The 22,024-nt window shown below is 52.1% G+C and overlaps 1 protein-coding gene and 1 long non-coding RNA gene across 5 annotated transcripts in view; both read left to right on the plus strand.

The window, feature by feature from the left end:
* The window catches only part of VDR (vitamin D receptor), a 57,997-nt gene that overhangs the window by 12,693 nt on the left and 23,280 nt on the right, over positions 1 to 22,024 (plus strand). For all 4 annotated transcript variants that reach the window (XM_086713568.1, XM_086713571.1, XM_086713569.1 and 1 more), the window contains exon 2: positions 12,028 to 12,175. In XM_086713568.1, coding sequence (XP_086569694.1) covers positions 12,028 to 12,175 — 148 coding nt within the window. The remainder of the gene's footprint in view (positions 1 to 12,027; positions 12,176 to 22,024) is intronic.
* On the plus strand, positions 18,100 to 20,673 carry LOC147579198 (uncharacterized). The gene is made up of 2 exons (XR_015253651.1): positions 18,100 to 18,230; positions 18,453 to 20,673. It is a non-coding gene; the product is annotated as an uncharacterized LOC147579198 (long non-coding RNA).

Consider the following 22,024-nt stretch of genomic DNA (forward strand, 5'->3'; position numbering starts at 1 on the left):
AGCCACGTGGAACAGTGGAGGCAGGTTTGGGGATTGGGCGGCTGTGTGTAACTCAGCAGTCCCCTTGCCGAGCAACCGTATCTGGCCACCCTGGACAGACTGATGCGTTAAAGAAGGATTGAGCTGGTGACATGCAGCTGAGTGGGTCACCAACTTCCGTCTGCCCTTGTTGAGCCTTTCGTTCTTTCTTTGGTTTTCTCTCAGAACACTTATTTTCCTGTCCGGCCGGGCTGAGTTTTCCAGAACTGTCTCCTTTGTCCCTGCCTTTCAGCTCAGTTATGCTGGTCCTACCTGCCCCCTGCTCCCCGGGGTAAAGGAGCTCCCCTGCAGGGTGGTGGCCCTGGGTGTGCACCAGCTGGGACCTCAACTGTCTAAAGAAGAGGCCCACTGCTTTGCTGACCTTGGGGCGCTTTCTCAATAAATCAAGGGGACAGAGCCCTACTTTTACTTTCCGTATAAGGCTGCAGCTCAGTTCAGGTCAGAATGGGAATCCGATTGGACTCTGAAAGTCTTCAGTTCAAATATCATTACAATAATTGAAAATTCCTGGTATGCAAGTCTCAACGGGCAGAAGAAGTACTCAGTGGAGGAAAGAATGGAATCCACTTTCTATTACAATGAGTGTGGTCAGTTGGTTCATCTCTTCCTGGTGCTCTCTCTCTTTCCAGCCATGCAGAACCAGTTTTCCTGCGTCCAGCCCTCTCTTTCCCTTTTGTCTCTTGGCCTTTGCACACGCGCTGTCTGCCCGAAACCCTCATTACCCTTCTTACCACTGCCGTGTTGAACTGTGATCCTCCCTGTCTCTGTTAGCGGGCTAAGAAGTGACCTCCTCCGAAGAGCCTTCTTTACCCTATGGGCACAAAGCCAGGAGCTCTCCTGCACACTCTGGTCACGTGTGCTTACCTATATCGTAGGATGGATCCTACCTGTCTGCCCCCCTCAGTGGACTGGGAGTTTCAAGAGGGCAGGGTCTGTGTGTGGCTCTCCATTGTGTCTCTGACTTCCAGGACAGGGCTTGCCATGGTCTCAGTGCTTAAAACCAACCAGGGGTCACCGTCAAAAGTAAGGCATCGAAGGCCAGAACCAATGCCCAGCACGGTGTGAGGCCAAGAGAGAATGTTACAGCTCCCTGGCCATCCGATGGGGTCCCCAGGAAGAAATCTACACAGCAGGATAGCTGGAACTCTGACGAAACAGAAGCTCTGGAAAAGACCGTTAGGGGGAAACCATTCTAATCAGAAACTGAGGAGCAGCTGGTGTCTCCTTGGAGTGACTGCACTGCCCCTCTAAAGTGAATGGGAACCTATTTGGTCTAGGCCCTGAAAAGCTTCGTGAATACATGAGGAGTGTCCACCACCTCGCTAATAATCTAGAAGATAGAGAGGATGCCTTTGGGTAGATCAGTACCTTTGGAACTGGAGCCGTCCTATGTATCTCAGAAGACCCAGGATCCTTCACTGGTTCTGACACAGGCCTAACAGTCTAATAGTGTAAGTGAAAGGTCTTCCAGGGCCCCTGAGGGCCAGAGGCAAACAGGAGTCCAGGCCCCCTGAGCCAGAGCCAGCCCAGTGTCTGGGTTAGGGGCCACGGTGGGCCTCCCTATTGCCAGGGCGGCTGCAGCCCTCACTGCTGCCTCTGGGCTCCAGCCTTTGGCTCTCCACCTCAGCCTTCCCTGCGTTCTGCACTTTCGGTGGTAGGCAAGAGCAGCTGAGGAAGTACCACTGCCCTGATGACACACAGGCAGCCTCATGGGGCCGCTGAGCCTCAGGTCCCACTAGGGGAGAACAGATATGTGACGGATGCATGACAAGCCCCGGGTGACAGAAGAAGTAGGAAAGAGATGGCATTGGGGGACAGAGGGAAAGGAAGGGAAAGGCAATGGGCACAAGGACTTGGTACTCAGTGGCACCTCGGGAGCCACGGGTCTTATCCTTCTTGCAGAGGAAAAGTCCAGATGTGTAGCTCAGCTTCTCTGCATATAGGGGAGAGATTAGCCATTGGCTGTGGCTTCCAAAAATCTGGCTGGGGAAAATTTCCCCACCCTGAGAAGCCAGATTTTTGGAAGCCACAGCCAATGGGTGGGGTGGTCAGTTTTTTCCCAGTTCAGTGGAAATGTGGCTTTCTGGGCAACGTTTGTTTGGAGTAGCATGTTTGGGGCTGAGAGCAGGCCTGCTGCCCTCCATGGCCCCTCTGTGGGGCCTGAAAGTCTCCTGATTTCCCAGGCTCTGGTCTTGTGCTGACAGCAGTTACAGCTTTAGTAGTGAGCTCCAGCTGACATCCAACCACACTGTGCCAGGGACCGTGCTGAGTGCTAGACAGAGATGTTGGTCCTGTAACAGCCCTGTGACCCGGGCGCTCTCTCATGTCCGCATTTGTAGAGGAGGATGCAGGAGTGGGCTTTGGGGGACGCTGGACGGTAGTCACATTGCCAAGCGCATCAGGCTGGCCAGGGCGGTTGTGGAGGTAAGCGAGGGATCTGACGCCCAGGATTCTGAGTATCTCAGTGCCGGCAGGACCTGGCCCTTTGGGGACTGACACAGTGCAGAAAGAGCATGAGTGACACAAAGACTGCATTGGTCCTAGAGGAAAATGAAGAGAAGAAGGCTGGCCGGGATGGACGGGTTTGGGGGTGGGCGGTGGGCTCAAAGCTATCTGTCTGGGCAGGGGCAGACTCAGGTCTATGTGGACCTGGGCCGGGGACCCAGCAATAAGAAAGATGCTTAGTCTGGGTAGAGGGCCACAGAGACGCTAGAACTGGGCTTGGGAATCTCTTGGGAGAAAGAAGCAGCTTTCTCCTGATGTCCCGAGGCCATTGTTGTTGTTTTAAATCCCATTTAGCCATCGCCTACATTAGCAATAGTAGGAGTTGAGGTCTCCCCAGAGGAGGGCTAGAACCACTTCCCCTGTATTCTTGGTGTTCTCCATTTGGGCTGCTCCAATTTCTATTCTTTGGTTTCCAAGTAATTGGACCAAGAGCCTCCTTGTCCCATCAACCTTGACCTGGAGCACATATCCCAGGGAAGTACCCCCATCCTAGTGTCCAGGAGAGGCTCCCAGAATAGTGAGAGAGCACACCAGGCACATCCCACTTCTGTCTAAGATCTCCCCTTACCTCTCTGGGTCTGGGTCCATTTCTTCAGGCCATGGAGGCCAGAGCCAGGAGCTAGAGCTGGTTGGGTTACCCTCACTCTGTTCCTCTGTGTTGCTTGTCTGGGATGGCATCGGTGCTGGGTGGTCCCACTGCAGTGTGCTTCAGGGCCTCCCCCATGGCTTCCCACAACTCCCCTCCTCCAGAGATGACATTCATGCCTCCTCCCATGGCCCATTTCTCTCCCACACCACTCTGACCCCTGGAAGCTGCTCGGGCTGGTGATGAGAGGTCTTGGGACTTGCCCAAGGTGGAGGTGGAAAAACACTCTCTTTCCTTTGTACTCTTGGGACAAGCCGCTCCCCCTCTGATGGCCCCAGTTTCTTTGCTCTAAAACCAGAGAGATTGGACTGCAGATTATGAATGGGCAGCTCCCTACGCTTCAGCAGACACTGTCACTGCCCACGCTTTCCAGCAGTGACAGGGCCTGGCCTGCTTGTTACCTGGAGAACTGTAATCAACCCAGAAATCTTGTTGACAAAGCTAAGGGCAGAGTTTCCATTGGAAAAAAAAGCAGCTTGCAGGAATAATTGTTGTCGATAAGAAGTGGAAATATATCTCAGCAAGCTATGTATCTCCAGCCCCACTGTCTGGGGCCCTGTGTGTTCCTGCCTCTGGGTTCTGCTCAGCTCCTAGAAGCTGCCAGCACTCCCAAGGATAACAGGACAGTCAGCCAAGAAAGAGTCTCAGTGGATGGCTGATAGAATGGGAGCTGATAGCATGGTTTCTAAGGAGTGACCCACTAACCCTTGGCATTGTGTGGGATGTCTGTCCATGACCTTTATCAGGTTCTCAAAGGTGATATATATCTCCCCAAAGGTTTGATTTAGAAGCACTTTCAGGATAAACTCCTTCCTGCGACTGTTGAGTCATCAGTCACTTAGATAGATAGTTAGGGACACATTGCCTGTGTTCTTAGTGCTGTAGTGCTGGGGCCAGCCTCCCCTGGAGATGGCTGAGCCAAAGACAGAAGAGGGCAGGCAGGCTTGGGGGGGTGTATTCAGCTACTCACGCTCTCTCGCAGAGCCCTTTTCTTGGACTGCAAACTCTTCTCTCCAGGTGAAGGCCATGGAGGCAGACGCTGCACTCACCCCCTTATTTACTGCCCTTGTGGGAATCACGATCATACCCGGGAAGTTTATGAGGTCTAAGCCAAAATTAAATGCAGTCCCCATTATCTTTTCTGCTTTTCCCTTGCAGTCTCACTCACATCATAAACATCATAGATTTTTCTACTTTCTACAACAGTTTTCTAGCAGATGAGAAATGGGCCCTTTTCTAATTTGCACGATGGCGCCATGTGGTGGTCTGGCCAAGCCTTCCTCCAGAGACGCTGTGGGAATCGCTTAGTAGCTTCATTCTATGTCCCTCTTAGATGTCCAGCCATCTTAGATGGCTGTAAAGAGTTTGTCTAGGACCCGTGATTGAAAGCTACAGGGGCTCTTTCATCTTGCGTAGTGAAGAACTTTCTAAGCATACAGTCATCCAAGGAAAGTAGATTGCCATGGGAGATAGTGCTCCGTTAGGAAAAATATTCACGTACAGGTTAGAATATTATAGAGGGGATTTAAGATGGTTGGACTAGGTAGAGTTTCCTTCCAATCCTGAGATGTCTGAGGTGACTGACTAGCTAGTGGGTTTTACTTTGGACATTACAGTCTGCAGAAAATAATCCAACCATTCTCATCCATATTTAAAATATGTGTGTGTGTGGAGGGGCTGGGGAGACAATGAGACAAGGAATATTTAGACAAATTCTATTTATATAATATGCTTTCCTCTCCCCCTTCCCTCTTTTTCACTCTGTTCCTCCTCAGCTGCTTCTGGGAGGTAATGCTGAGACTGTTCTGGAAAAAAGAATGTGTATATATGTTGGGGATGGTGGGAAGGAAGAAAAGACATCACCTTAGCTGGCTGTGACATTGCTGTGCCTGAGTTACACTAGAATAAAGAGATGACCAACACTAAGTTAGATCCTACAGTGCTCAGCACTCTGTGGACAGAGTTGAAAGGATGATGAAGTGAAAACCAACGAGAAATGGCTGTGTGCACATAAGCTCACGTGCAGCACTGCTGGCCTACACACTCCAGAGAGAGCCCCCCACGTGGTTCATTCCGTGTGTGCCAATTTCAGGCAGAAGAATTTTTCTCTCCCTTTTCTGGGAAATCACTTAGCTTTCCGCTTCTTTCTAGAAGGAGGGGGAACTCTGAGCCAATGTCAACAATTAGAAAGCTCAGTTTCGGTCATTCCAATCGCAGCCCAGCTGAGCGTGGCCCCCTGTCCTGGGCTCCCGTTCTCCCGGGGGCCCATTAGGGGCCACACTGCTCATGTCCTTCCTGGTCCTTGGCATCTGAGGATGAGTGAACCTCCCTTGCACTAGCATGCTGTCGGGGCTCAACTGAGGGGGTCCGAGAGAAAGCTCAGTGAGGGAATCTCACTTTCTGAGTGGTCTTAAGGCCTCATCATGATGGGAAATCTGGCCTTGGAGTTGCACACTTTCAGAGGTGGAAAAGACCTTAGCAGTCAGATCTCTTGTCTACCACTTATCCCCCAGGCCATAGCTTTACGGCCCTCAGGACTCCGAGGAGGGTGCAGTGAGTGTGGTGGGGTTAAAGTGAGTCTAGCAGCACTTTGATCTTTGTCTTCCCAGTCTCTTCCCAGGACACCCTGTAGCCACCATATCACGAGACTGTTCTAGGCCAGCCTGCCCCGGTGATGCCCATTTAGCAGAAGCCCCGGAAGACGGGGCGTGTGTTGTGTGCGCCGACAGGCAGACGTATAGGAGAGGCAGTGGTTATGGCTTCGATGACTGGAACGAAACATGTTATCTCTTCACTTCTTGCTAAGGCAAGGTCAGGACTGGGTCAGGCTCAGGCAGGGGTTTTGATGTGGGATGCAGTCCCCGGAGGAATGGAAGCCAGGGGCTTTCTGCAGAGTTGAGCTCCCACCCTGTTTCTCTGAGGCTCAGGGTCAGGGACTTGGGTATTTCTAATACCAAGAGCAGGAGGGGGTTGCTCTGGGGACAGCCCCAGTAGAAGCAATGGGATGTCCTGTGTACTCAGAACATGAATTGCGGGCAGGGGTGGGGAGCTGTATGATGTGGCAAAGGAGGGTGATATTAAGCGCTTATTTTTCCACTTCTCCTTTGCTACCCTGTATCCTTGACCCACTTTCCTCGCACTTGGAACTTTAGGCTAAATCTAGGTTAACCTCTTCTAAAAGGACCATCCAGTAGTGCGCAGTTGCATGGGGAGGAGCGGCCAGCGTGTTGACCGAGGTTCTCCTGGTAAGAGGGGATGGCTGGCAGAAAGGGGATCCCGGCTAATGCCTGCCACCCTGAGACTTTGGGAGCTTTGGAAGGAAAAGCGCCATGGCATTCTTCCATCATGACCTGTGCGGATTGTTCTCTTCTTTGCCCCCGGACTTGGTGGAAGCGAAGGACCTCCAGGACTTAGGGCTGATGAGATGACTGAGATATCTCCCTTAGGAAAGGCAAGCAGAGGGGGGACTCAAGGCAAAAGGGTCTAAGTTCAAATCTGGACTCCAAAGACAAACAACTTCCCTGAGCCTTAGTTTTCCCATGGCTAGAAGAGGGATGATAACGGGACCCGCCTGATGAGGGTGTTGTGAGGACTGAATGAGAGAGCATACTGGAGAACCCAGAGCAGGGCTCAGAGCGGACCGCCGTGTCCCCGCTGATGATTATCACTGGGATATGGGAGGGGTCAGCAGGAGACAGCAGAAGCACGCGGGCATGGCGCTAAGTTTGCCTTGTGTGGCCCCTGGCCCCCCCACTTGCCTGGCCATGGCGCCCTGGGCAAGTCATCCTGGACTTTGGTTTTGCCATCTGTAAAATGGGACTGCTCCTCACCTCACGGGACTGTTATGAGGCTTATGTAGGTCATGCGGCTAGAGCCTGGCAGGTTCGCACATAGTAGATACTCCATACACTCTTTTTTCTTTTTCTTTTTCATTTTCTTTTTCTTTTTCTTTTTTAAGCTCAAGGGTGGTAGTCTACCTGGGTCTCAAGTCTGGCTTTTGAAAACCTTAGGGGTTGAGGACAGGAAGCGGTGGTCCTTTCTGTGCCGACTTGGCCCTCACCTCAGCCTCTGAGGAGCAAGCGGGGATTCTGGGAAATCGATAAGGCCATGGGGTAGAATCCAGAAGAGTGTGGTCAGCCGGAGGCGATGGACGGTACAAGTACGGGGAGCAAAGGAGAGCCTGGCTTGGGGGGTAAGTGACAGCATGTCTGTCCCCAGCAGCGGTGCCTCGTCCCACCCACGGCCCTTGGGAGCCGGCCGACCTGGCTCAGGTTATTTCAGCGCATCACCCACCGGCATTTTCTTTTCTTTCTTTTCTCTTTTTAATGTTTATTTATTTTTGAGAGAGAGAGAGAGAGAGACAGAGCGTGAGCAGGGGAGGGACAGAGGGAGAGGGAGACACAGAATCCGAAGCAGGCTCCAGGCTCCGAACTGTCAGCACAGAGCCTGACACGGGGCTCGAACCCACGAACCGTGAGATCATGACCTGAGCCGAAGTCACGCACTTAACCGACTGAGTCACCCAGGCTCCCCCATCCACCGGCATTTTCCTTGGGTGTTTGCTGGGGGCTGGCAGTGCCCAAGGGGATGGTCAATAGGCTCGGGGAGCTGACAGCCCCAGGGCCCACAGTTTGTAATTCCCATGGGCTCTTCCCTTCCCTGCCTAGTTGGGCCTCTAGGAGGCAGAGGAACAAAAGCTAGGGGTCTGGACCTTCCCCATCTGGGGATTAGCTTGAAGGCTTTTGCCAGGTTTCAGGGTCAGGCACCTTCTGTTGGCATCAGGGAAGGGAGGAAGTGTGTGTGTGTGTGTGTGTGTGTGTGTGTGTGTGTGTGGTCTGTCTGTCTGTCTGTCTCTATGGGTAGACAAGCAGGGCTGGATGTGGGTAGAAGTGGGACGGGTGAAATTCTGCCAGCCCCACCTTGGTGACCCAGCATGCCAGTAGCACACAGACTCTGGGCACCAGAGTCAGCCCGCCTTCAGCCCTTACTGAGGTCGGGGGTGTGGAGCATGTCTCAGGAAGAGCTAAAAGTGGCAGAAAACATCCTGTTTGAAAGCAGCGAGTTGCTGTATTTAACCCCTGCAGCGCTCGCTCCGCCTACACCGTCTGCACAGACGAGGATCTCGAACACCTGTCTGTGAAGCCGTCCCAAGAGGCCAGGCCCTGTGCCGCAATCCCAGCCTGCACCCTTCCCAGCGCGCCTGAGGGGTCTCGGCAGTCCTAGCTGGGGTGGGATCTCTTTCCTGCCATCAGCAGTATGCTAGGCCATCCTCTGACTCTGCTCCCCCCTCCGGGAGGATCCTTCAGATCTGGGGTGGGTGGGGGGTCCATGGGAGCAGCAGGAGCAGCAGAGCTCCCCTAGATAAAAGCCCTCCCTCCCTCTCAACACCCTCTGCAGTGGAAGAAATAGGGAGGCTCTTTCCATCTGCCTACATGCTGGTTGCTGCACCCCCCCCATCCCTCCTCACTGCTTCTTGCTACTCCCGGCCTCGAGGGAGGGCTGGTCCTGGCTGCTGCCAGGCTCCACCCCCTCACCCCTGCCAGCGATGACATGGCACGCCTGTGCCCAACAAATCACTCTGTCAAGTTTTCAATCCCTAATCTCAGGACTAAAGTCTCTTGAGAGAACCTCCCGTACCATTTATTGGACTCGCCAGAGGACTGGCTATGAGGTCAGTGCCAAGCTGTAGACGAAGCGTTTCCCCTTTTTCGTTTCAGAGTCCTTTTGGTTGGACGTGTCTGTGAGGTCACAGACGGGCATCCCCTCCCCCTTGCCCCTTCAAGTGGGTGTTTCCTCTTTAGCCACAACCTCTGTGGCTGGCTGTTTTCCAGGAGCAGGTGCGGGCCATGGGAAGGAGGGGGGACAAGGGAAGGAAGAGGATACTACCCCGGGCTTCACAAATGCGGGTCGGATCCTGTGTCAGCAGAACCGGCAGCAGCCCGCAGCCCAGACCCAGAGCCAGCCGGAGGCAGGGGAGGGGCTCAGAGAGGGGCTCAGAAGGGAGAAGGCCTGCTGCCTCTCAGGACAGGACACCAGGCAGCTGTCCAGTATAGTGACATTTCCTACTCAGCTCCAGTCTGCTCTTTGCCTCTCCTGCCTCCACAGTCTCTTCCTGCCAGCTCTCTGGCCATGTATGCCTGGGTCTCTTTTGCACCTCTGGACTCCGGTCCCGGGCCCTGCCTCCTCGGTGGCAGCAAATAACCCCAAGCCGGCTGAGTTTTCTCTCAGCTCACCTGAAATGGTCCCGTTTTCTGTGGGCTTCCAGCTGAGGGGTCCAGCCTTCTGTCCGGCTGCACTGGGGCCCCAGGCCCCCCAACCCCTGGCCAGGAGCCTTCCTGATGTCAAGGTAGTAGCTCAGCCCATTTCAGGAAGGCACAGTTGTCATGCCGGGGTAGGCTGTTGTCCTGATGCCCTTGCATCATGACGTCACCAGCGAGCCCGGGTGGTGATGAGCCCTCGTTGGACTGATTTGTCTGGCATTCCCCCCACGCCCACATTTGATTTCTCCTTTTTCCACCAAAGCCACCAGATGTTTAGTCGCCTGGGTGACACAGACCCTGTAGCAACGTCATGATGACTGAGAGTTGCACCATCTCAGCTGACCTGGGGTTAAGCCACAAGCATCCTAAACAGTTTCTCCTATTGCCCCACAATGGTATTGGGCCTCTGGGATCCCTGCCCACAACTTGGATGTGTGCGGCACTCTAGAAGCCCCGGGGAGTTGGCTTGGCCTTGGGATGGGCTACAGGGACGATGTTGACAAACCCACGGGTGCTTTATCCTTGCTTTTTAATTCTTTGAAAATTGCGAAATGTTTTATATATGCAGATGGGCCTATTAAACGTAAAATCCTATTTTAATAATTTTTGTAGTTTATTTATTTTGAGAGTGACAGAGAGAGCAAGCAAGGGAGGGGCAGAGAGAGAGAGGGAGAGAATCCCAAGCCGGCTCTGCATGGTCAGCATGGAGCCTGAATGAGGGCTTGAACTCATGAACCGTGAGATCATTACCTGAGCTGAAATCAAGTGTCAGACACTTAACCAAATGAACCACCCAGGAACCCCATTCATAACAATAAAAATAATAAGACGCCTATACCTACCACTCAAAGAAATAGGATATAGTGCCTATGTAAGGCCTCTGCATGCCTGTCCCCGATCTCAGTCCCTCAAAGGTTTCTATTAATCATTCCTTTGTTCTTTTTTTTTTTTTAGAGTCTTTATTTCTGTGCATGTGCGTGTATGTGTGTGTGTGTGTGTGTGTGTGTGTGTGTGTGTCTAAACATTGCAGTTTAACAAATGTCAATCTAGCTATGATGGGGACAGGCAATAGTGTCACTATAAGTACATCAAAGTTCCCAGGAAAAGAAAAGCTGAGAGAGACGGGATCTACACCCATCTGTGATCAGGGTCCCCTCCACCCTGATCCTTATCCATCCCACTTCCTTCCTTCGTTTTTAGAAAATTAAAAAAAAAAACAAAACCTTAAGTATTAAAAAAAAAAACTTAAGTAAGATTTGGGCTTCTCTGGGCCTCATTTGTAAAGGGTGACATTAAAGCACTTGCCTCCCGTTGGGTGATTTGAAGAGCAAATGTACCCCATTTGCTCAAACGGGCTTTGAAATGCCAAGTCGTAGCCCCGAGATTCCATTGGAAAGAAGCTCAGAAACTCCCAAGGGTCCTCCGGAAGCTACCTCTCTCACTTCGGGGTAGGAGAACATGGTACTGGTTCCTAACTGGCTTTCTCTCTTCTATTTCTTCTGCCCCGAGGGACCCTCCTGCCCTGGGGCCAAGCGGCCATGCGATGGCCCTTGTGATGACTCAGGTAGTCTCAGACTCAGATAGACTCAGATAGGAGGCAGCAAGTTCTGAAGCATCTTAGGGAGGCCGGAGGAGCTCTGAGTCTGACCGCGTGGAGCCAAGGGCCCCATCTGCCTAATGGAAGAGTTAAGTCAACCGCTTCCCGAGAAGGATTTCCGAAAGCTACTAGGTTGTGTTCCCTCGGTCCTCCCCGCTCCTCAAGTGTGAAATCCATCTGTAGATGATAATGCCTATTTATCAAAGCCATCTCTGAAAACAAGATTAGTTCACTGTATATGACTTGCGGTATTCGGAAAGACGATTCGGTCAAATCAATGTGTTACGTTTTTGCTGGAGAAAAAGAAAAGAGAAAAGAAGAGGGAACAAGATTTTGATTACCTCGGCGCAGGGACACGGGGCTGTCAGTTCCGAGCCACGTGGCTGTGCGGAGCGGGGGTTGGAATATCAAGGTCTGATTCGGGCATGTGAGCTAGTCCGTTCCCCAGACAGAGGGGCTGGGGGCTTCTATCTGCACTTGAGGGGGGGAGGGGCCCCATTTTCTCTTGGGGGGGTTGTTCTGGGTGAAGCACCCAGAATAGGCCTCTGGCCTGCTTCAGGGCTGCTCGTGAGGTGAGTCGATGCCTCACAGCCTGTAAAGGAAAACGCCACTCTTCGGGTGAGGGTCGCAGGGTACAGAGAGGCTAAACACCTCACCCACAGCAGCCTGGCTAGTAGGCCGCAGATGCAGCCTTTGAACGCAAACCACGCTCTGAGCGGCCTCACCACAGCGCCCCCCGCAGATCGCTCTGGACTTGGGTGAGGGAGCCCATCTTCCGCTCCACAGAGAGTCCGGAGGGTAAGCTGTGGTGTGGCGCGTCACGAGACGAGGGCGCCAAAGAAATCCTGCTCAGGCCTGCAGCCTGGGGAGCTGCCCTACCTCGCTGAGTTCCTGGCAGATGGGGGTAGGGGTGCAAAGGATGCCAGCCAGCCCTGGCACTGACTCCGGCTCTGGCCTTGGCCTGCCTGCTCTTCTTGCAGGGACGGAAGCGATGGCAGCCAGCACTTCCCTGCCTGACCCTGGCGACTTTGACCGGAATGTGCCCCGAATCTGTGGGGTATGCGGAGACCGAGCCACCGGCTTTCACTTCAACGCTATGACCTGTGAAGGCTGCAAAGGCTTCTTCAGGTGAGTCCTCCCCAGGGGCCAGCGGAAGGAGAGGAAGCAAGATTTCCCTGCATGAAGAGAACCCCTGCATCTTCCCTGTCTCTGTCCTTCCCATGCCCATGGAACATGCGAGCTCTTACAGCCACCGGGAGTAACAGGGTCTGGGTGAGAGTATCTTCTTCCTCCCCTCCTTTCGGCTCCAGCTACGTCCTCTGACCTTCTCAGAAATGGTTTTCCTGAGGTTTCCGTCTAGGTCCCCACTTTCCCATTACCCCTTGACCCATAGTCCCCTCTATTAACCCACATGTCTGTCCTGGAGTGACAGGGCCTCCTAACAGATGGATGACCACAGGCGTGCCCTTGGGGGCGTCCTAGAACTTGGCCTCAGAGCTTGTCCTCCCATCCACATGAAACCATTCCTTGGAACAAGGGAAATAGCACCCTGGTTGGACCTCTGTGCTTGATCTGTGCCCATATCTTCACCCATGGCTGGCTGTCCCAGGATGGAAAGCTCAGGCGATGTCAGCAACGTGCCAGCCGTCCTGTTCAGTCAGGGCCAGTTTCTCTACCCGCTGCCTCTTCTCTTCTCCAGCGAGCCCAGTGTCACAAGTGCAAACAGTATGGGGAAGGTATTGGAAAGGCGGAATGAAGGGTGTTCCCATCCAAAGGGAGGAGGGAAGGATGGGAAGGTGATGAATTGCAGTATAGGACTGAGAAACATGAGGAATGAGCATTGGGCATATATTGGAGAGAGAGCAAGCAGGAGAGAAGCCTGGAAGAAAACATGAAAAGAAGAGCTTCTGTATAAGAGTCTTAATTGGAGGTGAGTAAAGAAAAGGACAAGGCTTTGGCCATCAAGAGAGGAAAGAGTGAATCAGGTCCAGAACAAGAAGGCAGAGGTCGGCCTGGTTGTCTGAACTGAAGGGCCCACCCACTGGCTTTGAGGGCAGAGTGAATCAGAGCCTGGGACATTGTGAGATGCCTGCCCTGCCCCCCCCCCCCCCCCCTACCGAGCACAAGGACTCGTGGGCCGTCTGTGAACACAGCTCCCAACTCACCTGCCCCCTGTCCTGGGAACCAGCTGGCCTGGAGTTTCCCTGCCTTGAGCAGTCGCTGGTCAGCGGCGTTTCTGTGGGTGCTAATTGACTGTTTGGCCTGGCGCGGGTTGCCCACTTGGCTTCCTGGCAGGCTGCTCCCCAGCTTGGGGAACCAGACCAGCAGCATCGCTGGCTGCAGACTCTGCTGCCGTGTGGCTCATTCCTCTGCACTTCCTGCAGGGTGGGCCTTCCAGAGCCCCACCTGGACCCTTTCCTGCCACGGCCTCCGAAGTAATAATGGGGAAGGAGGGTGTGTGCGCACATCAGGGCTGCTTCCTACCATAAAAGCAGCCAGAAGTGTGTGAGCTATAGCAGTGGCTGTGCCGTTGCCCTCTCTTGCTCAGATCTTTTGACTTCTCTGTTTCAGTTACCTCAACCATGCACCTGACTTTGTCATCTGACTCCTCTCGTATATAGTGTTAGTCTGGGGATTGATTCGATGACATATACAAAAGTACTTTAAAAAACATAAAGTATGATATGTTATTTTGGAACCTGATGGGTCAATACTTATGTCCTTCATGGAACGCTGCCCTCATGAAATAAACAGACGTCTCTCCAGCCACACACCTTCCTTTTGTTTTTTTTTTTCTTTGACACACTCACTCAATGGATTTTAATGAGCATCTGTTATCAAGGCACTGGGCTAAGAGCTGGCAATATGGGGACTCTGACCAAAGGTCATACGTCACCCATCTGCAACCCAAAGGTCTCCAACAGCTCTTGGGGCTGTTTGGTTAATTCCTAGATCCCTGTCCCCAACCCCCTCTCTTTCTAGGTCACCTATCCCTGGGGTTCAGCTCTGGGAGATGAGACTCTTAGGTGGCTGCTTATTGGGTTCTGACATACTGGAGGTCAATTCCTTGCCAGAGTGGCTCCAACTCCCATGCACCTGTGCTTCCTCCCCTCAGACACACAACTACTCCTTGAGGCAGGACCATGATAGGTAGGCATCTGGGTGGAGGGAGGACAGGCTCCCTGATGCCCAGGGCTAGGTGTGGGAAATGACAAAATGGACAGGGATGGTACATTTGTATGTCACCCACCCCGAGCCCCCTTTCCAACAACCCCTGCGTGGAAGTGCTGGTATTATAGGCAGCATTCTGCTTTTGTCCTGTTACCCTGTCCTTGTCTGCCTTGTGTCTTTACTGTCCCTGCCGTGATGACTGGGCCAGGATGCACTTTCTGAAGAGCCAACACCTCTTGTTGTTTGTCTTGATTTTGTTTGATAAAAATACACACCCACCCACCCACCCACCCCCCACCTACCCACCACACACACACACACACACACACACACAATCAGTCAATCTTCGTTATTTGTAGATTCTGTGTTTGCAAACTTGGCCACTTGTTAAAACTTCCTTGTAGTCCCCACATCAATACTTGCAGAATTTTGTGGTCATGGTGGTGTCAGAGTGGTGAAAACTTCAAGACCCACGACGCACACATTCCCAGCCAAGGTGGAACAAGGTGACATCCTGCCTTCTTGTTTCAGCTCTCAGGCTACAAACAAGTGTCCTTTTTGTGGGCTGCTTAGTACCACAGTTTTTGCATTTTTGTGCTATTTGGTGGTGATTCCACTGTTTAGGATGGCCCCAAGCATAGTGCTGAAGTGCCATTAAGTGGTCCTAACTAAGCACAAGAAAGCTTCGATGTGCCTTATCAAGAAAACAAGTGTTCAAGAAGCTTCATTCAGACATGAGCTACAGTGCTGTTGGCTGAGTTCAGTTTTAATGAATCAACAATATATATTAAGTAAGGTCCCTTTAAATAGCACATGTGAAACAAGGTTATGTATTGATTGGTTGATGAAAATGTTGTGACCAGAGGCTCCCAGGAAGCTAACCCTGGGAACAGTGGTTCAGTATGTGTTAATTAAGTGCTCATGGTGCCCTCACAGAACATAACTGTTGCCAAAAAGAAAAATCAATTAAATATACATAATTGCTCCTCTTTTCTCCCCCTTACCCTTGCTTCTCCTTTACTTCATCCAAATTCTATTTGGTATTTTTCTATTTTTAGTCTATTTCAGATAGAACCCCCTTGCCACTTATGTCTGTTTGTGAAATCCTGATCCCAGGAAGAAAGGTCTACGTTTGGGGGGGGGGGGGTACCTTCTCTGTGTCAGGTTCCACATCCTTAGGAACACAAAGATAAGTGCAACCAAGTCCTTGCTCTTGGGGAGTTCACTCAACCCGTTCATGGTGTTCTCAAGGAAAGAGGATCCCTTTCGTGCTGAGTCACTGGCTATTTACCAAGCCCTGGGGACCAGTCTGACCATTCAGTCTTTGGTTTGACTTCCAAGATAGTCAAACTAACCTACCATAGGAGCTCATTGTGGTCATCCCAGCAGGTCCAGAATTCATAATCAAACCAAAATGGGATTATGAAGGTTGGACAGTGACCACAGTTCTATTGATCTATGGTCAGACCATAGAGACCATTAGAGACCACTGTTGGCCAATTTGTCCTACAAGTTATTTCATGCTGTTTCTGCTTCATGTTCCTCTGGAATACATGGACTTCCTGGGGGGGGAAATGATATTTCCAGTGTGAATAAAATGGCATGGGTAGGCTTGTAAAAGGTTATATGTCTTGGCTCTGTCAACAGCCAGAGCATAAGTAAGGGCCAGAGGGGAAAAATACGTAGGTCTACTACAAAGGATATATATATATATATATATATATTATACGATCTGTGGATGTGAATGAATCTCTGGTCGTGAGTGGCTTAGTTCAGACTCTAATATAAAATAAAGGAAAAGATATAAAGGACAGAAGAAAATCCGAGGGACCTCTTTGAAGAAGAGAATTAAGAGTATGGTGAAGTTTAAGAGGTGGTCCTGGGGGGTGCCTGGGTGACTCAGTCAGTTAAGCCTCCGACTCTTGATTTCGGCTCAGGTCATGAGCTGGCAGCAGTGAAATCGAGCCCCATGTCAGGTTTTGTGCTGGGTGGGGAGCCTGCTTGAGATTCTGTCTCTCTGCCCCTCCCTTGCTTATGCTCACTTTCTCTTTCTCTGTCTCAAAATACAATAAAATAAAATAAGGGGGAAAAAGAATACAGATAAAAAAGGTGGGATAAGAAAGGTGGTCTTGGAATGCAGGGTTGAGAAACAGATCACTGCCTCTTCCTCTTGTCTTCTTCCTCCTTGTTGACGCCTCCTTAATCCAGACACTGTGAAGGCGTGCATTGCAAGTGCCAAGCTAACAAACACAGAGTGGAGAAATGCCTTCTTGTTTGCGGGCCTCAAGGTGCTCAGGGACCTTGTTAATTATGAGTCCTGTGGAGTGCAGGGGGCAAAAGGCAGGCTGGTGAGGATCCGGGAACACGAGGAATGTTCTGGCTTTCGGGAAGTCCCCCCAGCTGATACTGCAAGAGCCGTGATGTGAAGGGGAGCAGAGAAACGAGGCGGATGGCCAACGACTTGAAACTCAAAGGGCTTACGGGCACTGGAGTAAACAGAGAGGAGAGAGGAGCAGGGCGTTCTATGAGCGCCAGTAAATGTGTCCCCACGACATCGGGGCTGCCGGAGAAAACTTTGTCCAGTTCAGCTTGGCAGCTGGCAGCTTCTTCCATGGCCGCTCGAGACTGTGACTGAAAGAGAACGAGGAAGGTTGTCCGCGGATGGGTCAAGAGTAGTTTTGGAAGCTTGGGTAGAGGAGGCCGGATTATTTGCAGAGGGAATGTCACTGGAGTTGTGAAGAAAGGCAGCTGCAGGCATGTGAAGAAGATCTTACGTTTTGGGGGGGAACTCAGCTCTCTCATCAAGGCTCGTTGGCAGGAAGTCACTCTCGGCACACGCGGGGGTCGTCCCTGTGCTATGGCAGTATAGGGCCAGTGGAGAGGACCGCCAGTGGTGACCTCTCATTTCCAAACCACCCCTCTCAGGGACTGTGTCTCTCCCAATGGCTTTGTGCCAGAGGAGACCCCCAAACGGCCTCTGCTGCATGTTCCTGGACTTTAGGGGGCACTTTTTTTTTTTTTTTTAACGTTTATTTATGTTTGAGACAGAGAGAGACAGAGCATGAACAGGGGAGGGGCAGAGAGAGAGGGAGACACAGAATCTGAAACAGGCTCCAGGCTCTGAGCGGTCAGCACAGAGCCCGACGCGGGGCTCGAACTCACGGACCGTGAGATCATGACCTGAGCCGGAGTCGGACGCTTAACTGACCGAGCCACCCAGGCGCCCCTAGGGGGCATGTTTTGATGGCTACTCTGGCTTGGATTGAGGTACGGTATATTCATAAGGAGGACGATGTTATGTAAGAATACTGGAAGCTTTGGAATCAAACAGATCTTGATTCGGATCCTGCTTTCACACTTATTAGCCGCGTGATGTGAAGCAAGTGATTTAACCCTCCAGTCCTTTTCATATCACCTGTAAAATAGGGATAATGCCCATCCTGAAAGGTCGTCGTTGATAGCCTTGGAGATAATATGCAAAATACTGGCATCGAAGGCTCTCGGGAAGCGGAGGCTATTACCATCGTCCTTTTGTAGTGTGTTGCCTCTGAGAACAGACAGCCCTTTCCTCTCCTCTCTTGCGGAACCTGGAATGTGTGTGTAAATAACTCCTGTGCGCGGCTCAAAAGAAGCAGCAGCAGCAGAGCAAACGGTCCGGAAGGGCATATAAGTGAAAAGCAAGTCTCCTTCCCTACCCAGTTCCCGTGCCCCTACCTCCTCCAGAAGCTGTCGCTGTCACCAGCTCGCTGTGTTCGCTGCCAGACTCTTTATATGAAAGCACGTGTGCGGGTTTATGTGTGTGTGCACAGGCACGCACGTGCACGGGGAGGTGGGCGTATATACTAAACTCACCCTCCCGCACTTGCTTTTATCTACCACAGAGCATTTCTTCAAGCTGGTTCCCGTTTCCACGTTCTTCCTCTGTCCTTTCCACAGCCCCGTCATCTTGCATGGATATACTATGATGTGATGGACCAGTTCTCTCTCTCTTTTTAAAAAATGTATTGGAGGGGTGCCTGGGTGGCGCAGTCGGTTAGGCGTCCGACTTCAGCCAGGTCACGATCTCGCAGTCCGTGAGTTCGAGCCCCGCGTCGGGCTCTGGGCCGATGGCTCAGAGCCTGGAGCCTGTTTCCGATTCTGTGTCTCCCTCTCTCTCTGCCCCTCCCCCGTTCATGCTCTGTCTCTCTCTGTCCCAAAAATAAATAAACGTTGAAAAAAAAAATGTATTGGAGAGAGATGGAGCATGAGCGGGGGAGGGTCAGGGAGAGCGAGGAAGAGAGAGAATCCCAGGCAGACTCTGTGCACTGTCCGTGCGGACGGAGCCCAAGTCGGGGCTCGAACTCAAGAACCGCGAGATCGTGACCCGAGCCGAAATCAAGAGTCAGGTGTTGGACCGACTCAGCCACCCAGGCGCCCTTGGACCAGTTCTCTCTCTTTTTAAAAAAAAAATTTTTTTTTAATGTTTTATTTATTTTTGAGAGAGAGAGAGAGTACAAGCAAGGGAGGGCAGAAAGAGAGGGAGACACAGGCTCCAGGCTCCGAGATTTCTGTGACACTCAACGTTGCGGTGGAGACAGAGCCCAGAGCTGGTACCTGGCCCCGGGCTTGGGTTTCACAAGGTGTGTCTCTGGTGATAGGGCCACCTACCCGAGAAGGACCCTACTGTCCCAAGCCCGAGACACTGGCCTTGGGCACTTCAGGCTTCTGTGAATTGCCTGTCACATTTTGATGAATTGGTCAATGTCCTCTCTCACCCCTGACTTTCTAGAAACTGTGTCTATATTTAGCTTGGCTGCACCACCCCTACCCCTCCTTCCTGAGCTGGGGTATAATTGCCAACCATCCAGAGGATGACAGGGTCCAGGCTTAGAGAGGAGCTAAGGCCATGGGCTCCCACGGAAACTTGAAGCTCTTGTTTCTCAAAACCGAACCAGCTCACAAGCAATTAGCACTGGGAGGAAGACAGGGCAGGGCGTGGATCTTTAGGACAAAGCACAGAGCCACGGCTGGCCAATCTGGCTGCTCCGACTCCTTGTGGGCAGAGGCTAGATGACAGCCACATGTGTGGAAGTGCCCTTAGAAGGCAGGGGATCGGGGAAGAACCGGGTCTCAAGCTCACAGGACCTGCGGCCGGGCAACTGGGCTGGACTGGGCGTACCTGAAAGCCATTTCAGAAGAGGACCTGGGTCCGGCCGTCGGAGGCGGCGAGGGAGTTTCCATCTCCTGAACACCGACCCACGCTCCAGAGTGTGACAGTGTTCTTTGTGATGGCTAACCTCCATCTTCCTGGCTACAATTCCAGGGTCCTGCCTCTGATTCTGTCTTTAGAGAAGCCAGGGCAGAGCTGCTTACTATAATTTTGCATACTAATAATTTAAGAGCTGCATGAATTTATGGGCTCCTTTCTGCGTTGTTCAACTAATGTGCAGACACGCAGCAAAGTTGGTGGGCTTTGGGACAAAGTGTGGCAAAGGGTGAAAAGCACAAGCGGCATTCTTTTCATTTTTTTATGTTTATTTTTGAGAGACAGAGAGAGAGGGAGACACAGAATCTGAAGCAAGCTCCAGGCTCTGAGCTGTCAACACAGAGCCCGACGTGGGGCTTGAACTCACGAACTGTGAGTTCATGACCTGAGCTGAAGTCAGATGCTTCACCGACTGAGCCACCCAGGTGCCCCCACAAGTGACATTCTTACCCCAGATCTGAGCCTTACTGGGAGATAATGTGCCTGGCCAGAAGGCTTTTAACATTTTCTTCCTTCCTTCCCTCCCTCCTGCCTTCCTGCCTTCCTCTCCTCCCCCTCCTCTTCCTCCTTCTTCTCCATTTCTCCCTCCTCCTCCTCCTGCTTTGTTTCTCTGTACTCATGAGAGTACTTCCTACTACAGAGACAAAGCTGGAAGCAAGGATACTGGGTCCTCCCTCCCCAGTGTTTTCTTTTAAGCCAGATCTGCTTTTTTTTTTTTGGATTCCAACCCAGCCTTGTTTAGAGTCCACCCCTGTTCTCAGGCAATGCTGGGCTGAGTGGCTATCTCCAAGTCCTCTGTGTGTGGAAGCCTGGGGGGGGGGGGGGCTTCAGATTTACAATGAGGAAGATAAAAGAAAGATGGTCATGGTCCACATCTCTTTCTGAGCGACCTTGCAGGTGGGGGAGGTGCCCACCAGTGAGAGTCAGAGGCAGGTGCACTAGAGCCCGAGGAAGGAGGGACAGGCCTCCAAGGGATGTGAGGCTGCCTCTCGTGGGGGGCCTCAGGGAGCTCTCAGCCCCCAGCACAGGGCTGGTGGGAGGCTTTGGCTTACGTGTCTGGAGGTGCCACATGTAGGCTCCTCCTGGTGCCCCAAACCCTGGAGAATGAACAGGAAGAGCTCTGAGCCAGACAAGACAGTGGGTGGAAGGAAAAAGCAGACCCTCCACTTCTGGGCAAAATGCCTAGTTGTAAAAAAAAAAAAAAAGGAAATGAGAGTTTACTCTGAATTAGAAACTTCTGGCCCTTGAATAAGTTTAGAGAATTACAGGCATTCTGGGGCCTGAGCCTTTGTGGTAATAGGCAGAGCCACAGGAGCCACGAGTGGGAAAGAGGGGGAGGAGTAAAGGAGTGAATCCATCGCACGTCCGGTGGTGACGGCAGTATCTCATTTCGGGGTAGCCAGGGTACCTCCATATTTGCTTGTCCCTCTGGAGAACTACAATAGATGGATGGAGGCTCAAGGAGAAGGGCTTTCTAAAGCCCTTCTTAAAGGCAGGCAAAAGCCTAAAGTACAGTCCTCCCTGGGTAGTCACTGCAGGGGTGGATGTGGCCTTTAGTGGTCTGGACTTGACCCCCATAGCCTCATGTTTCTCCACCTCCCTGTGTAGCCCTGTCTACTGGGGCCCCCTTGGGTCAGAAGAGGCATAACAGGAGGGTACGGGCAGCCAAGGTCCAAAACCAAAAGCAGCTACCTCGTGAGCCACTGGGTCATGGTTGGCCTTGAGTTGTTCTCAAGAGCCAGCCGCCTGGAGCTCTTTGCCTGTGGGCTCCACCTCACTGAGCACCTTGTTTCTAGAGATGAGAGGGGTTGTACACGAAGCTAAAGCTGAGCCTCACATCTCTAACAGCCAACCAGGGAGCCTTCACTTCTTGCTAAACCACCTCACTGAAAAGTCTCTTCCCCTCGGTGGTCCCATCTATGAAATGAGGAGGTCCACCAGTAAGTAGTCTCTTGGGTCCCCTAACCATCTGTCCGTTATCCGCCAACGAGTATGTTTGTCTCAAACTCCGTATGTCTTCTAGTGAATGTGAACAGTGAGCCATTTTTCACCAAGAAATAAAACTAGTGTGTGGCCAACTCCTCTCTAAGAGAGAAGAAACGGTTGGACCCGGGCCTTTGCTTCCAAGGCTTGAGCATCTATCGCCACAGCTCCTTGGAAGGTGCTGCTGCTCACAGAGAAAGTGATTCTGCCACCATCCCGCCCCAACTAACTCCTGTCACCCGTCCTGGGGCAAACAAGTGGGGCCTGCCCCTGCTAGGGCTGGGAAGAACACGAGGAACCTGTAGGACACGGATGATGCAGCCTCCCCAAATCCCATGTGGTGTGGCTGGCAGCAGGGGAGAAAGCCAGATTAAGGAAAATGAGCCCTCAAGCTTGCACATGCACGCATAGGCGCGCGCGCACACACACATACGCACACACACAATTTTACATAGAATACCAGCGGCCGGGGAGACCAGCTTCCTAGCTAAGAACCTTTGGTAGTTTTCTGTCCTTGAAGAATCCTTGCTTCCTCTGCCTTTTGGAAAGCCAAGGCCAGACCTCAGGGCTTCCGCCCG

Source organism: Puma concolor, chromosome B4 (assembly GCF_028749965.1).
Source record: "Puma concolor isolate L17-30 chromosome B4, mPumCon1.1.hap2, whole genome shotgun sequence".
Lineage (NCBI taxonomy): Eukaryota > Metazoa > Chordata > Mammalia > Carnivora > Felidae > Puma > Puma concolor.